The 16,935-nt window shown below is 49.9% G+C and overlaps 1 protein-coding gene across 7 annotated transcripts in view; it reads right to left on the reverse strand.

Annotated features, from left to right (window-relative positions):
* WWP1 (WW domain containing E3 ubiquitin protein ligase 1) overlaps positions 1-16,935 on the reverse strand; it is a 252,071-nt gene that overhangs the window by 50,878 nt on the left and 184,258 nt on the right. For all 7 annotated transcript variants that reach the window (XM_033933270.1, XM_033933272.1, XM_033933269.1 and 4 more), the window contains one exon: positions 9,543-9,702. In XM_033933270.1, the coding sequence (XP_033789161.1) occupies positions 9,543-9,702 (160 nt within the window). The remainder of the gene's footprint in view (positions 1-9,542; positions 9,703-16,935) is intronic.

The raw sequence follows: 16,935 nt of genomic DNA on the forward strand, positions 1-16,935 counted from the left end.
AGGAGCCCCGATGCGGACGCCTCACAAGCAGTCTTGCTTGAAGAAACTCAAAGTTTCGAGTTGCCCGCACCGCGCATGCGTGAGTGCCTTCCCGCCCAGACCAGGGCGCATCTCCTCAGTTCAGATAGCTGGCAGAGAAGCCAACCCAGGGGAGGTGGGTGGGACGTGAGAATAGCTGCCTGCTGTCCCTGGATAACAACTGTTACGGTAAGTAACATTGCTTTATCCCAGGACAAGCAGGCAGGTATTCTCACTAATGGGTGACTTCCAAGCTAACCATAATGGGATGGTGGGAGAGTTGACAACTTAGGAGAATAAATTTTGTAATACTGTTTGGCCAAACTATCCATCCCGTCTGGAGAAAGTATCCAGACAATAATGAGAAGTGAAGGTGTGACCCGAGGACCAAGTAGCAGCCTTACAAATCTCCTCAATCGGAGTCGATCTGAGGAAGGCTACAGAGGCTGCCATTGCTCTGACCTTATGGGCTGTGACTTTACTGTGAAGGGGTAATCCAGCCTGGGCATAGCAGAAGGAGATACAAGCCGCCATCAAGTTGGAGACGGTACGCTTAGAGATGGGCCGCCCCAACTTGTTTGGATCAAAGGAGATGAAAAGTTGAGGAGCAGTTCTGTGTGGCTTGGTGTGTTCCAGGTAGAAAGCCAAAGCACGTTTACAGTCCAGAATATGAAGAGCTGATTCTCCAGGGTGAGAATGAGGCTTTGGAAAAAACACGGGGAGAACAATGGATTGATTCAGATGAAATTCCGAGACCACTTTGGGGAGGAATTTTGGATGAGTGCAGAGGACCACCTTGTCATGGTGGAATACTGTGAAAAGTGGATCCACAACCAATGCTTGAAGCTCACTAACTCGACGAGCAGAGGCGAGGCCAATAAGGAACACCACTTTCCAAGTGAGATACTTCAGATGAGCCTTGTGAAGAGGTTCAAATGGAGGTTTTATAAGTTGAGAAATAACAACATTGAGGTCCCAAACCATTGGAGGCGGTTTGAGAGGAGGATTGACATGGAAAAGTCCTTTCATGAATCTGGAAACCACTGGATGAGCAGAGAGAGGTTTCCCTTGGAGCGGCTGATGGAAAGCAGCAATTGCACTAAGATGGACTCGTATCGATGTAGACTTGAGGCCAAAATGAGAAAGGTGCAAAAGATAATCCAAAACTGAAGACAAGGAGGAGTGTTGTGGCTCATGATGATGAGAGAAACACCAAGTAGAAAATCTAGTCCACTTTTGGTGGTAGCACTGTCTAGTAGCAGGCTTCCTTGAAGCTTCTAGGACATCTTTCACAGGTTGAGAAAACTGGAGAGGGGTTACTTTGAGAGGAACCAAGCTGTCAGGTGTAGGGACTGCAGGTTGGGATGAAGTAGAGATCCCTGATGCTGTGTAAGTAGCGATGGAAACACTGGTAGAAGGAAGGGCTCCCTGCTGCTGAGTTGAAGTAGAAGGGAGTACCAAGGTTGTCTGGGCCACCGTGGAGCAATCAGAATCATGGTTGCATGGTCTGACTTGAATTTGACTAGAGTCTTCTGAATGAGAGGAAATGGAGGAAACACATATAGAAAGAGGTTCGTCCAGTCCAGAAGAAAAGCATCTGCCTCGAGGCAGTGAGAAGTGTAGATCCTGGAGCAGAACTGAGGCAGTTTGAAGTTGTGGGGGGCTGCAAAGAGGTCGATCTGAGGTGTTGCCCACTGAGAAAAGATGTGATGGAGGGGCATTGAGTTGAGGGTCCACTCGTGAGGTTGCAGCAGGCGACTCAAGTTGTCCACCAAGGCATTGTCCGCCCCTTGAATGTAGACTGCTTTGAGGAAGGTGTTGTGGTGAATCGCCCAATCCCAAACTTTCAGAGCTTCCTGATAGACGGAGACCGATCCCGTGCCCCCCTGCTTGTTGATATAATACATGGCGACTTGGTTGTCCGTGCGAATGAGGACCACCTTGTCTTGAAGCAGGTGCTGGAAGGCATTGAGAGCACTGAAAATTGCCCTGAGTTCCAGGAGATTGATGTGGCACTGGCGGTCTGTGCTGGTCCAGTAACCCTGAGTGCGGAGGCCGTCTAGATGAGCCCCCCAAGCATAAGTGGACGAGTCGGTCGTAAGGACTTTCTGATGGGGGGGGGGGCGTTTGAAACAGCAAACCTCTGGATAGATTGGAGGATAGCATCCACCATCGAAGAGACTGTTGCAGAGCAGGGGTGACCCGGATGTGCCTGGACAGAGGATCAGATATCTGCGTCCACTGAGATGCCAAGGTCCACTGGGGAATCCTGAGGTGAAGTCTGGCAAATGGAGTCACGTGAACTGTAGAGGCCATGTGGCCTAGGAGAACCATCATGTGTATCGCCGAGATGGACGGGCGAGAGGACACCAAGTGGCAAAGATGGAGGAGAGCTTCCAGCCGGGAGGGAGGAACGCTATGAGTTGGGTAGTATCCAGAACAGCTCCGATGAAGGGAAGAGTCTGGGAAGGTTGTAGATGGGATTTCGGGAAGTTTATCTTAAACCCCAGATATTGCAGTAACCAAATCGTCTTCTGGGTCGCAAGGACAACTCCCTGAGACGTGGAATCCTTGATAAGCCAGTCGTCCAGGTAGGGGAATACCTGGAGGCCGTGGTTCCTGAGCGCTGCGGCCACTACTACAAGGCACTTGGTGAAGACTCTGGGTGATGAGGTCAGGCCGAAAAGAAGCACTCGGTATTGAAGATGAAGATGTCCCACCCTGAATCTGAGGTATTGGCTTGAGGCCGGTTGAATGGGAATGTGAGTATAGGCCTCCTTGAGATCCAGAGAGCATAACCAGTTGTTCTGCTCGAGGAGGGGATACAGGGATGTTAGGGTCAACATGCGAAACTTCTCTTTGACCAGAAACTTGTTGAGCACCCTGAGATCCAAAATGGGTCGCAGATCGCCCGTCTTCTTCGGAACAAGGAAGTACCGGGAGTAAAAACCTTTGTTCTGCTGAGACACAGGGACCGGCTCAACAGCTCCGAGCTATAATAAAGCCTGGGCTTCCTGCAGAAGAAGGGCGGTATGGGTCAAGTTGGAAGGATACTCTCTTGGAGGATGTTCCGGAGGGACTCGGTCGAACTGGAGAGAGTATCCTTCTCTGATGATGGAAAGGACCCAGAGGTCGGTGGTAATGGTCATCCATCGATGGTAAAAGTGATGGAGACGACCTCCAATTGGTGGAGCAACTGAAAATGGCAGGACGACTGAAGTTACATCCTCTATGACGGGGGTCGGCAACCTGCGGCTCCAGAGCCGCATGCGGCTCTTTTCCACCTTTGCTGCGGCTCCGGTAGTGTGTCACGCAGGCATGCAGTTACAAGTCCGGCGTCGCGGCGGGAAATAGCCATGCTGAGCAGTGAGCTCAGCACACACAGATGAAAGCCTTGCTTGCTGATTGGTCCGGCGGCCCCGCCCCGCCGTGCCGCCGGACCAATCAGCAAGCAAGGCTTTCATCTGTGTAGTGCTGAGCTCACTGCTCAGCATGGCTATTTCCCGCCGCGACGCCGGACTTGTAAGGTGCACGTCTGAAAAAGAAATCATCCTGGCCGGGGTCGGTGTCATGCTCCGGAGATCTACAGCCTTCCTATCTCCCTCTCCCTTCTACCTGCTTCCGGCCACATCCCCTGCTCCGCGGCTCTCTTCGGCAACTCAGCAGCAGCGATCGACACAAGCTTCTGACGTCGGGGCCTACCCTCTGCGAGTCCCGCTTGTTTCAACTTCCTTTTTCCACAAAGGCGGGACTCGTAGAGGGAAGGCCTCGATGTCGGCAGCTTGTCTTGATCACTGCTGCTGACGAGTTGCTGAAGAGAGCCGCGGGGCAGGGGGGTGTTGCCAGGTGCAGGTAGAAGAGAGAGGGCCAGATGCAGGACTCGTGGGTGAGGGAGGGGAAGAGAGAAAGAAAGAGAGAGGGGAGGGAAACAAAAGGAAATATTTCATACTGGGCTGGGCCGGAGTGGAGGGAGGGTGGAAAGATTCTAGCTACAGGGTGCAGTAACAAAGGAAAAGGGGGGAAAGCTGAAAATGGAGATAGTGACACAAAGAAGAGAAAGGGTAAGCAGGACCTACTGAATAAGGATAGAGATACAGAGGGGACATGAAGAGGAGGTGAAATAGAGACATAGAAGTAATGCTGAAAAAGTGTGTGGGGGGAGATAAAGACATTGAAAGGGCAAATGGTGAACATGGCGTAAAGATAAGGACAGAGACAAATGAAGATTCTGAAAAAGTGGTGAGATAGGGATATAGGTGAGATGGACACAAAGAAGGGTGATGCTGGAAAATAGGTGGAATGGTAATTCTGACAGACATAGAAGGGAAATGCTGGATCAAGGAGAGATGGGGCTCAGGCTGGATGGAATGAGGAGAAATGCCTTGTTGGCCCGGAACTTCCTCTCCTACGTCAGAATTGACGTCAGGGAGCGGAATGCTGGTCAGCGCAACACTTCTGCAGGGAAAGCTTGGGACGGTGGTGGCTTGGGGGCTGTTCCCCGATTGCGGTGGCAGCAAACCGAGTGGCTTGGGGGACGGCACGGAGACAGAAAGAAGGGGGAACAGGGAGACAAAGAAAAAGTTGGGGGAGAGAATGAGGTCTGGAGGAGAGGAAACATACAGGAGGCTGAAAGAAAGGAAGAAAGATTGGATGCACAGTCAGAAGAAGAAAGTGCAACCAGAGACTCATGAAATCACCAAATAGCAAAGGTAGGAAAAATGATTTTATTTTCAATTTAGTGATCCTGTATATAGCATTAAGATAAGAAACAATATATGCAGTGTTAGATTTGTTTTATAATGGTTTTGCGGCTCCAAGTTTTTTTTTTCTTTTCGAAAACGGGTCCAAGTGGCTCTTTATGTCTTAAAGGTTGCAGACCCCTGCTCTATGAGATAGTCAAAAGGGCTGAGGAGCCTTAGGGACAGCAGATGGCTGAGGCTTCTGTTGCTGCTTTTGGGAATGCAGCCGTTTCACAGGCTGTCAGATGGGGGGAGCCTTCTTAGGCGGGTAACGCCGCTGGTATATCAATGGTGGGCGTGATGGACGAGGAGGAGCAGGCTTAGGCTTCGGCTTCGGACGCAGGATGGATTGGAAGGATTTCTCGTGGTCCGAGAGTTTCTTGGTCGCCGCCTCGTGGATTCGTCAAAGAGGTCGGTACCAGCGCATGGAACATTGGCAAGCCTGTCCTGGAGATTAGGGTCCATATCGATGGTCCTGAGCCACGCCAGCTGGCGCATGGCCACCGCGCATGCTGTAGCCCGAGCCGAAAGCTCAAAGGCATCGTAGGATGAGTGCATCAGCTGTAACCGGAGCTGGGACAGCGAGGCCAAAACCTCCTGGTACTCAGATTGTGCCCTAGGGTCCACATAGGGCAAGAACTTCTGGAGTACCGACAGGAAGAACTCGAAATATGTGACGAAGTGGAAGTTGTAGTTCAGAACCCTGGATGTTGTCATGGCGTTCTGATAAATCCTCCTGCCAAATCGGTCCATGGTCTTGCCCTCTCTACCAGGTGGAACGGCAGCGTAGACCTGAGAGGGGTGAGACCACTTCAGTGAGGACTCTACCTAAAGGGATTGATGGGAGATTTGGGAACCATCTAACCCCTTATGGTGCACTGTGCGGTACCTGATATCCAATTTGTCCTGTACAGTGGGGATGGAATAAGGTGTTTCAAGGCATCGCTTAAAGGTCTGATCCAGAAACTTATGTAAAGGAAGCTTGAGGGATTCAGCAGGTGGTTGAGGGAGGTGCATAATCTCCAGATATTCTTTGGAGAATTTGGAACCTGTGTCCAGATGGATGTCCAATTTTCAAAAAAGGATCGAGAGGAGAACCGGGCAACTATAGACCTGTGAGTCTTACGTCTGTCCCCGGCAAGATGATTGAATCACTGATCAAGGATAGCATTGTTCAGCACTTGGACACACACGACTTGATGAAACCCAGTCAACATGGATTCAGGAAAGGGAAATCGTGTTTGACGAATTTACTCCAATTCTTTGAGACCGTGAACGAGCAAATTGATAGTGGAAAGCCGGTGGACATAATATACTTGGATTTCCAAAAAGCGTTCGACAAAGTTCCACACGAAAGACTTCTCAGGAAACTACAAAGCCATGGCATAGAGGGAGATATACAAAGATGGATAGGCAAATGGCTGGAAAACCGAAAGCAGAGAGTGGGCATAAATGGGAAGTTCTCTGACTGGGAGAAAGTGACTAGTGGTGTACCCCAGGGCTCGGTACTTGGGCCGATCCTTTTTAATATTTATATCAATGACTTGGAAAACGGAACATCCAGTGAGATCATCAAGTTTGCAGACGACACAAAACTCTGCCGGGCAATCAGATCGCAGGAGGATAGTGAGGAACTCCAGAGCGATTTGTGTCGGTTAGAAAAATGGGCGGAGAAATGGCAAATGAGGTTCAACGTGGAGAAATGCAAGGTAATGCATTTAGGCAGTAAGAATAAGGAATACGAGTACAAAATGACAGGTGCAACTCTGGGAAAAAGTGAACAAGAAAGAGACCTGGGTGTACTGATAGATAGGACCCTGAAGCCGTCGGCACAATGCGCGGCAGCGGCAAAGAAGGCAAATAGAATGTTGGGCATGATAAAGAAAGGAATCTCGAGTAGATCGGAGAAAGTAATAATGCCGCTTTATAGGACAATGGTCAGACCTCACTTGGAATACTGCGTCCAACATTGGTCTCCCTACCTAAAGAAGGATATAAAACTGCTGGAGAGGGTGCAGAGACGAGCAACTAAACTAGTGAAGGGTATGGAGAAACTGGAATATGAGGATCGACTTAAAACACTGGGATTGTTCTCCCTTGAGAAAAGGAGACTGCGTGGGGATATGATCGAGACCTTCAAAATACTGAAAGGAATCGACAAAATAGAGCAGAGAAGATTATTTACATTGTCCAATTTGACACGGACAAGAGGACATGAAATGAAGCTAAGGGGGGACAAGTTCAGGACTAATGTCAGGAAGTTCTGCTTCACACAGAGAGTGGTGGACATCTGGAATACTCTCCCAGGGGAGATTATTGCGGAATCGACAGTCCTAGGCTTCAAAAGCAAACTAGATGCATATCTCCTTGAGAAAGGCATATAAAGATAGGGTGGCTATAAAATAAACCAGGTGTATACCTGGCGGGGCCTCCGCGTGTGCGGATCGCCGGACTTGATGGACCGAAGGTCTGATCCGGAGATGGCGCTTCTTATGTTCTTATGTTCTTATGTTCCAGGTCGTCTGCCATCTGTCAAAGGAACGAGGAGAACGATAGTTGGTCAGCCAAAGCAGGGCCTCGAGAAGGGCTCGAGGATGTCGAGGCCTCTGGATCCAAGGAGGACGGGGACCGTGGTGGTGGTGATAATGACCCCAGCGTGTCCTCGAGCTCCGGCATCGAGGGAGGTGAAGAAGCCGGTGGAGAATACTCAAGAAAAGGCTGTTTCCGATGAGGCAAGGCATGCCTGGACGAGTGCCTCGATGAATGCCTCGACCGATGTGAACTGTGTTTGGATATCGGCCTCGATGGACGAGGCGATTGGATCTTCGCTGAGGCCCCCAGGTAGTGGATGGGGCTGGAAGCGGTTGATCAAAGCATAGGTGGATGGTTGGAATCACCCCGGGGTACTCATAGAGACTCGAACCCCTGCATCGGGTGGATCGGCTCCAATGGAGGCACTCGCAAAGACTCTGCTCCTTGCATCAAGTGGATGGGTTCCAATGGAGGCACTCGCAAAGACTCTACTCCTTGCATCGAGTGAATCAGTTCCAAGGAGGCATGGGCAAAGACTCTGCTCCTTGCGATACATGCACCGATGCCAGACCAGACACTCGCAGAGACTCTGCTCCCTGTAGAGAGTGTGTGTATCGCTGAGGCACTGGAGGCGGCTCGACCTCGCGGGAGGCCTCCCCATGCCCAGGCTGGATTTGAGAGAGAAGCTTGGGCCCTATGGTGGTGAAGAGCTCAATGAATTGCTTCTCTAACAAGGTCTGGAACGAGGCCAGCAAGGACTGATCCGCATCAGCACAGCATCAGCACAGGCCTCGTGTTCTTTGGGGGTAGTGTGTGAGTGCTTGGGCCTAGAAGCCTTGGGCACTTTTAGCACTACCAGTGGAATAGGCTGCTGTGCTATCTGATCTGAAGAGACTGAGGAAGGCATCGCAGCAGGCACTGGAGTCGGGGCCGGCACGAACGATGCAGGCATGATGAGATTCGGCGCTGCAGAGGTGGAAGGCTGAGGAGCAGCGGATGAAGTCGAAGGTGAGGGGCCTTTCGATGAAGACTGCTCCGTCGAGGACTCCATGCTGAACAGCGACTCCCACAAGACGCAACGGCGCTTGAAAGCACGTGCGGTAAGTGTGGAGCAAGGCCGGCACGATTTCGGAAGGTGTTCAGGCCCGAGACACCGAACACAGCGTCGATGAGGGTCCGTTAGCGCACTTGGCACACTTTTTAAAACCGGTGATAGGCCGGGACAAGATCGAAGCCGCGGGGCTGCAGCCACGTGGCCTGCCCGGTCGGATGGATGGAAGAAATTTTTTTTTTTAAAAAACAAGAAAAAACAACGAAAATCAGCGATTAAGAGAAAACTAACCCAAAACCGCGGACTTTAGAAGGCACAAGTAAAAAATCTTAACGCAGAGAGTCGAAGACGGACTTCTTGGCTCCGCGGAAAAGTAAGAACTGAGGCGTCCGCATCGGGGCTCCGTTGGATCACGTCACCCATTAGTGCGAATACCTGCCTGCTTGTCCTGGGATAATTTATATTACATTCTGAAGAAAATAATACAAATGATATTCATACTGACTACTGTAAGGTATAGTGAAATAATAGATATTCATTTTCTCCCAGGATATGGAGTTTGGCTTCCTAATAATGATAATGCCCTAAACTTTCTGTGGAGTGTTCAAAATTTCAAAAGCATAATGGCAAGTAGGATTTGTGCTGTATTAGTAACAGTAGCAGCTTTGTAAAAAGGGCCCAAATTGAGGTACAGTATTTAAGAACATAAGAATAGCCTTACTGAGTCAGACCAATGGTCCATCAAGCCTAGAAGCCCGTTCTCACGGTGGCCAATCCAGGTCACCAGTACCTGCCAAAACCCAAAGAGTAGCAACATTCCATGCTACCGATACAGGGCAAGCAATGGCTTCCCCCGTGTCTTTCTCAATAACAGACTATGGACTTTTCCTCCAAGAATTTGTCCAAACCTTTTTTAAAACAAGCTACACTATCCACTTACCACATCCTCTGAGTGAAAAAAAATGTCCTATACTGGAGTATGTGTGTGTGGTGGGGGTGTGGACTTTATTCTCAAACTACAATTCCTAGATAGTGGTTGGGAGCTAATCTTGTCTTTGAATGGAAGACATTTCAACTTGGATAAGCTCAACAACATCTACCCTCACTTTTTATTTCTCTAGCATCACTAAATATGCAACTAGAAGGTTTTAAAAATATTATGACCATCTAAAACTGTATAAAAATGGTACACTTCCACTCACCATTGCAATAAAGCGGCCAATGAAGCAGAAATATGAAAGGTGATCAGGATTGATTGTGGAAGCTGGATTAATTTGGAGGCAGTAGTTGCTTTTGCCAGCATATTCGAAGAGGCAGTACATAGGGTTCAAGACTTCATGGGAAAGCAGAAAAAACCATTCTCTAAAATGTTAAAGCACACAAACCAATCAAAGTAAGATATAACAAAAAAAATTGCTACCCTGTTAAATAATTTAAGGTTGCAAAAACTAAATATTCAAATTCAGCAATAACCATCATTTTATTGGCATTTTCAAGATCTATTCAGATTTTTCTTTTTTTCTGGGGGGGGAGGGGAAGAAGAGGCACAACATTAAAGAGAGACATGATAAAATAAGTAAAACATGTACATCTCTTAAGTACAAAGAATTAGAAAGCTAAAGCTAACACCAGAATAATTCCAGTACTCTCTGGAAGGAACCAGATCGATATAACTCAGTTATATACTTTACAGAACTTGGGCCAGGGATAGAAACAGGATAGCAAGAGTTTTTTTTCAACTGCATTCTCATGAGAATATGACAGGATCAAATTGAATTGACACAGGATAAAACTTTGGTCAGTTATCAGAAGGGAGAAACTGCCACCCAAAGCATTACAGTTATTAAAGTACTGTATATACTTGAATATAAACCGATATTTTTGGGCCAAGAAATGGACCACCGGTGTGGCTGTACTCCTCTTCCTCCTGCACTCAACCCCCAAAGCCCACTATTCTGCCTCCCCCTCCCTCGCCCCCAGCTTGCCGGTTTATGCTCAAGAAAGCTGCTGCCGCAACACTGAATAAGGCTGTGATCTGCACTTGCGCAAGGTCTGGTCGGCTCCTACCCCCATCTCGGTGGGCGCAAATGCTCATGGCCTCGCACTGGATCAGCAACCACTGTAAACAGTCACAGCCTTATTCAGCATCACAGCAGCAGCTTTTTTAAGCACTAATGGGTAAGTGTTCTCTGTCTCCGTGGCTGATAGATTCTCTGATAATGCAGTCATAAAACATTGGTGTTCAGTGGCATAGTAAAAGAGGGGGGGGGGAGGAGGTGGAACTCCCCGGGCGCTATCTTGGCGGAGGCGCCAGCACCTTTCCTTCTCTCCACTCCCCCGGCTCCTTCCCACGCCACACGTGTGCTTTCAATTCCCTATCACTATAACTCTAGCTCTTCTCCATCGCGAGCAGCAGTCTTGCAACTAGGACGTGACATCAGAGGGAGAGCCGACACTGGCACGGATAGTAAATTAGAGATGCTGCTCATGCCGAGGAAGCTAATCGTGTTTTGCTATTTTTCCTTACCCCATTTTATTTTTTTTTAAATTCTTTTTACATTTTATTGTAAACCGCTTAAATTGACCTTGGTTTTATATTTGCGGTATATTAAATAAATTGAACTTGAAGGGGGGTGCCACCGCCCCAGGCGTCTTCAACCCTGGTGTTTTCCAGTTAAAGTCTCAAACCTTGGAAAGGAGTCTTTCATGTAGGTTTCTATAATTCAAATTAAGAGTGCCAAATCATACTGGACTTCAGTGAATGAGCCAGAGTTGTGGATCTCAATCTGTTCCTGCCTTGTTTTGGAATATTCAAAATGAATCTACAATATACACGTAAATATATCACATGCACACACATTATAGAGATTATGAAAACTAGGTTGCCAAGTACCAAGTTGAGAATCTTGGAGAAGGAGCACAGTATGTCAGTGTTTTTTTTTTTAACCTGGGCCTGGGACCTCCCTGTACTTTTCTAGGCTATCTACAATTACTTACCATAACAGGTGTTATCCAGGGATAGCAGGCAGATATTCTCACATGTGGGAGACATCATCCACAAAGCCTGGTACGGACAATGATAAAAGTGTATTGCCACTAAGTTTTTAGAAATTTTGCAACTGCCCGCACCATGCGTGCGCTAGTACCTTCCTGCCCAATGCTACTCGCAGTACCTCAGTTCCATAAAAAAGCTAAGAAGCCAACCAGGGGAGGTGGGGGGATGTGAGAATATCTGCATGCTGGGGACAGGAAAGGCAGCCTGCACCCTGAAACCCAATTGGGTTTCTGTCCAGACACACTCAGCCTGCGCTAGAAACCTTGACTATGGGGTCACCAGCCAGTAGACTCCATGGGAGGGACCCCTGGTACTTCCAGAAGGTGGCATACAGCAGGCTGGCTTCACAGATTCACCTAAGTTTCTCTGTGAAGCTGCAGTCCGGCTCTGCAGGACTGTGTCCTTTTCTCCAACAGCAGACTACCGGGGAGGGGGTCTCAAGGCAATGAAGCCACCGAGAAATGAAGTTTAAGCAAACTTTAAGTGAAAAAATAAGAAACAGAAGCGGAGCAACAGCAAAAGACTTCTGCCCAGTCTGCTTGCAGGTATTGAAACAGATTTTACCACTAGGAGGAGTGCACCATGTGTTCCGAAAAGTTGTGAATTCTTGCAATACCCAGACTGCGGGTTGGGATTCAACATCTAGCGCAGGGGTGCCCACACTTTTTGGGCTTGCGAGCTACTTTTAAAATGACCAAGTCAAAATGATCTACCAACAATAAAATTTTAAAAAAACACAACGCACACTGTACGCATAAAAAATGTTAATTATCATTCTATGCACTTTCACCTCAGTAACATAAGAACATAAGCAATGCCTCCGCTGGGTCAGACCCGAGGTCCATCGTGCACAGCAGTCCGCTCACGCGGCGGCCCAACAGGTCCAGGACCTGTGCAGTAATCCTCTATTTACAGTGGTGCCTCGCATAACGGACGCCTCGCACAGCGAACGCTGCGCACAACGAACTTTATGTCTTGATTCGTACAACGAACTTCGTTTCACACAACGAAGTCGCCCGAGCTGCATCCTTCCGCGCAGGCACTGCGCTTAACTGCCCTCTCTCTGCCTGGCTCCCTCTTGCCCCCCCGACTCCCCGACACGATCGGGGCAAGAGGGAGCCCAAGCCCTCTTGCCCCCCCGACTCCCCGACACGATCGGGGCAAGAGGGAGCCCAAGCCCTCTTGCCCCCCCGACTCCCCGACACGATCGGGGCAAGAGGGAGCTCAAGCCCTCTTGCCCCCCCCCGACTCCCCGACACGATCGGGGCAAGAGGGAGCCCAAGCCCTCTTGCCCCCCCGACTCCCCGACACGATCGGGGCAAGAGGGAGCTCAAGCCCTCTTGCCCCCCCGACTCCCCGACACGATCGGGGCAAGAGGGAGCCCAAGCCCTCTTGCCCCCCCGACTCCCCGACACGATCGGGCCAGGAGGGAGCCCAAGTCCTCCTGGCCACGGCGACCCCCTAACCCCACCCTGCACTACATTACGGGCAGGAGGGATCCCAGGCCCTCCTGCCCTCGACGCAAAACCCCCCTCCCCCCAACGACCGCCCCCCCCAAGAACCTCCGACCGCCCCCCAGCCGACCCGCGACCCCCCTGGCCGACCCCCACGACACCCCCAACCCCCTTCCCCGTACCTTTCTGTAGTTGGCCGGACAGACAGGAGCCAAACCCGCCTGTCCGGCAGGCAGCCAACGATGGAATGAGGCCGGATTGGCCCATCCGTCCCAAAGCTCCGCCTACTGGTGGGGCCTAAGGCGCCTGGGCCAATCAGAATAGGCCCGGGAGCCTTAGGTCCCTCCTGGGGGCGGGGCCTGAGGCACATGGGCCCAACCCGACCATGTGAGTTTCAAGTTTCAAGTTTCAAGTTTATTTACATTTGATGTATCGCTTATTACAAATTTCTAAGCGATGTACAATTTAAAAACCAGCAGATTGTGGTAATACATACAATTTTACTACTTTGGACAGTTGACAAAACAAATTGAGACAAACATGATTGAGAAGGAAGGAAGGGGAAAGTTACAGTTGCATTGTTTGTTAAAATTTACATAGAGGGGAGAGTACAATAGGTATAAATAGGGGAGAAAAAAAAAAAAAAAAGGAAAACAAAAGAAAGAAAAGGAGAAGAGAATCTTAAAAACATATGAGTTTAAAAAAAGATCATTTCATAAGTCAAATGCATCTTGAAACAAGTAGGTTTTTAACAATTTTTTAAAAGAGACAAGATCCTTTTCATTTTTAATAAAATTTGGGAGAGAGTTCCATAATGAGGGGGCTACCACTGAAAACATGTCTTTACGTCTAGTGCCAATAATTCTTAATGAAGGGACTGAAAGTTGGTTAGATAAAGATGATCTTAAGGATCGCTGAGGATTATACGGAACTGATTGGCCCAGGCGCCTTAGGCCCCACCAGTAGGCGGAGCTTTGGGACGGATGGGCCAATCCGGCCTCATTCCGTCGTTGGCTGCCTGCCGGACAGGCGGGTTTGGCTCCCGTCTGTCCGGCCAACTACAGAAAGGTACGGGGAAGGGGGTTGGGGGTGTCGTGGGGGTCGGCCAGGGGGGTCGCGGGTCGGCTGGGGGGGCGGTCGGAGGTTCTTGGGGGGGGGGGCGGTCGTTGGGGGGAGGGGGGGTTTGCGTCGAGGGCAGGAGGGCCTGGGATCCCTCCTGCCCGTAATGTAGTGCAGGGTGGGGTTAGGGGGTCGCCGTGGCCAGGAGGACTTGGGCTCCCTCCTGGCCCGATATTGTCGGGGAGTTGGGGAATCGGCGGGGCAAGAGGGCTTGGGCTCCCTCTTGCCCCGATCGTGTCGGGGAGTCGGGGGGGCAAGAGGGCTTGGGCTCCCTCTTGCCCCGATCGTGTCGGGGAGTCGGGGGGGCAAGAGGGCTTGGGCTCCCTCTTGCCCCGATCGTGTCGGGGAGTCGGGGGGCAAGAGGGCTTGGGCTCCCTCTTGCCCCGATCGTGTCGGGGAGTCGGGGGGGCAAGAGGGCTTGGGCTCCCTCTTGCCCCGATCGTGTCGGGGAGTCGGGGGGGCAAGAGGGCTTGGGCTCCCTCTTGCCCCGATCGTGTCGGGGAGTCGGGGGGCAAGAGGGCTTGGGCTCCCTCTTGCCCCGATCGTGTCGGGGAGTCGGGGGGGCAAGAGGGCTTGGGCTCCCTCTTGCCCCGATCGTGTCGGGGAGTCGGGGGGCAAGAGGGCTTGGGCTCCCTCTTGCCCCGATCGTGTCGGTGGTGCCAGGGACCACACGGAGTCACCCACCGTACCACCCGATTCGGGTAAGCGCAGGTATCGGTGGGTGGCTTATTTGCGGGGGGGGGGTGCCTTATTTTACATTTTTTTCTAAAAAGGGGGGGCTGTCTTATTTGATGGCCCTGCCTTATCATCGGGGAAACACGGTAGAAAAAAAAAAAAATGAACAGTTAAGTCCCAGTTTTTGCCGCTGAGACTCTGCCCTCTCTCACTGTAAAATTAGACTCTACTTAGTCTGTCTTTAAATTTAAAAAATGTGTGTTGTTTTAAAAAACAATTATGTTTTTAGATGTATCTAAATAAAAATAATAACCAAAAATTTATCTTTTTTTATGTCATCTTAGCATATTTTATGCTGCAGAACGAATTATTTTTTTTTACATGTATTCTTATGGGAAAACGCGTTTCACATAACGAACGTTTCGCATAACAAACTTGCTCCTGGAACCAATTAAGTTCGTTGTGTGAGGCACCACTGTATACCCTTCTATCCCCTTTTCCAGGAGAAAACTGTCCAATCCTTTCTTAAACCCCAGTACCGTACTCTGCCCTAAGACGTCCTCTGGAAGCGCATTCCAGGTGTCCACCACACGTTGGGTAAAGAAGAACTTCCTAGCATTCATTTTGAATCTGTCCCCTTTCAACTTTTCCGAATGTCCTCTTGTTCTTTTATTTTTTGAAAGTTTGAAGAATCTGTCCCTCTCTACTCTCTCTATGCCCTTTATGATCTTATAAGTCTCTATCATATCCCCTCTAAGTCTCCTCTTCTCCAGGGAAAAGAGACCCAGTTTATCCAATCTCTCAGCGTATGAAAGGTTTTCCATCCCTTTTATCAGACGCGTCGCTCTCCTCTGAACCCTCTCGAGTAACGCCATATCCTTATTAAGGTACGGCAACCAATATTGGATGCAGTATTCCAGATGCGGGTGCACCATCGCCCGATACAACGGCAGGATAACTTCTTTAGTCCTGGTTGTAATACCCTTCTTGATTATACCTAGCATTCTATTCGCTTTCTTAGCGGCCGCTGCGCACTGTGCCGTCGGCTTCATTGTCATATCCACCATTACCCCCAAGCCCCATACAAAAATAGACAAATATACCCCCCTCCCTTTTTACTAAACCACGATAGCAGTTTTTAGAGCGCAGGGAGCTGCGCTGAATGCCCAGCGCTGCTCTCGACGCTCATAGGATTCCTGCGCTAAAAAACTCTATTGCGGTTTAGTAAAAGGGGACCTTAGTGTAAAATATAGACAGCAGATATAAATTCAGACACATTTTGATCACTAAATTTAAAATAAAATCATTTTTCCTACCTTGTCTGGTGATTTCATGAGTCTCTGGTTGCACTTTCTTCTTCTGACTGTGCATCCAATCTTTCTTCCCTTCTTTTAGCCTGTATGCTTCCTCTCCTCCAGACCTCGTTCCCTCCCCCAACTTTTCCTTCCTCTCTCCCTGCCCTTTCTTTCTCTCTGCCTCCCTTTCTTTTTTTTCTGTTTCTCTTCTTTCCTTCTGTCTCCCTGCCTGCCCTTTTTCTTTCTTTCTCCCTGCCCTCCCCCAAGCCACTGCCATCGGGGACCAGGACCCAAACCGCCACCAATAACAGGCCCGAAAGCCGACGCCGCCCCAAGCTCTCCCTGCTTCGGCCGACCAGCATTCCTCTCCCCGACATCAATTCTGCCGTCGGGGAGAGGAAGGCTGATTGGCCCAAGATCGTGATCGACTTATTGGGGGAAATGCTGCTGGGTCCTGCCTTCGCGGAAACAGAAAGTAGGCAGGACCCGGCAGCAAGAAGAGCAAATGCTTCACTAACCTGTCTCCCGCCTTAGCCCATAGCGAACGCTTGCTTCAGGGCTCTTAACATGTGCGTGACAGCTTCCCTTCTCCCCCCCCCCCCGGACATAACTTCCGGTTTCGGAGGGAAGAGAAGGGAAGCCGGCACGCACACGTTAGAGCCACGGAGCCTAAGTTCGCTACGGGCTGAAATCTCCAAGCCAGTTTTTTTTGTGTTTTTTTTTATGTTCAGCAGCAGCGGCAGCAGCAGATGACAGCTGGGCGGACCGCCCAGCTTAAAGGCCCTAGAGAGAACACTGGAGAGGAAGGCTGATCGGCCCGGTAGATCAGGACGGCAACACGAGTCTATCACGGAGCCCGGGATGGGCTCCGCGATCGACTCGCGTTGTCTTCCTGAGCTACTGGTCGATCGCGATCGACGTGTTGGGCACCCCTGATCTAGCGTATGGAATCCGGAAGGGACACAACAGAATTACTTGTTATGAACCTATTAGATTA

This window comes from Geotrypetes seraphini, chromosome 2 (genome assembly GCF_902459505.1).
Source record: "Geotrypetes seraphini chromosome 2, aGeoSer1.1, whole genome shotgun sequence".
Classification (NCBI taxonomy): domain Eukaryota; kingdom Metazoa; phylum Chordata; class Amphibia; order Gymnophiona; family Dermophiidae; genus Geotrypetes; species Geotrypetes seraphini.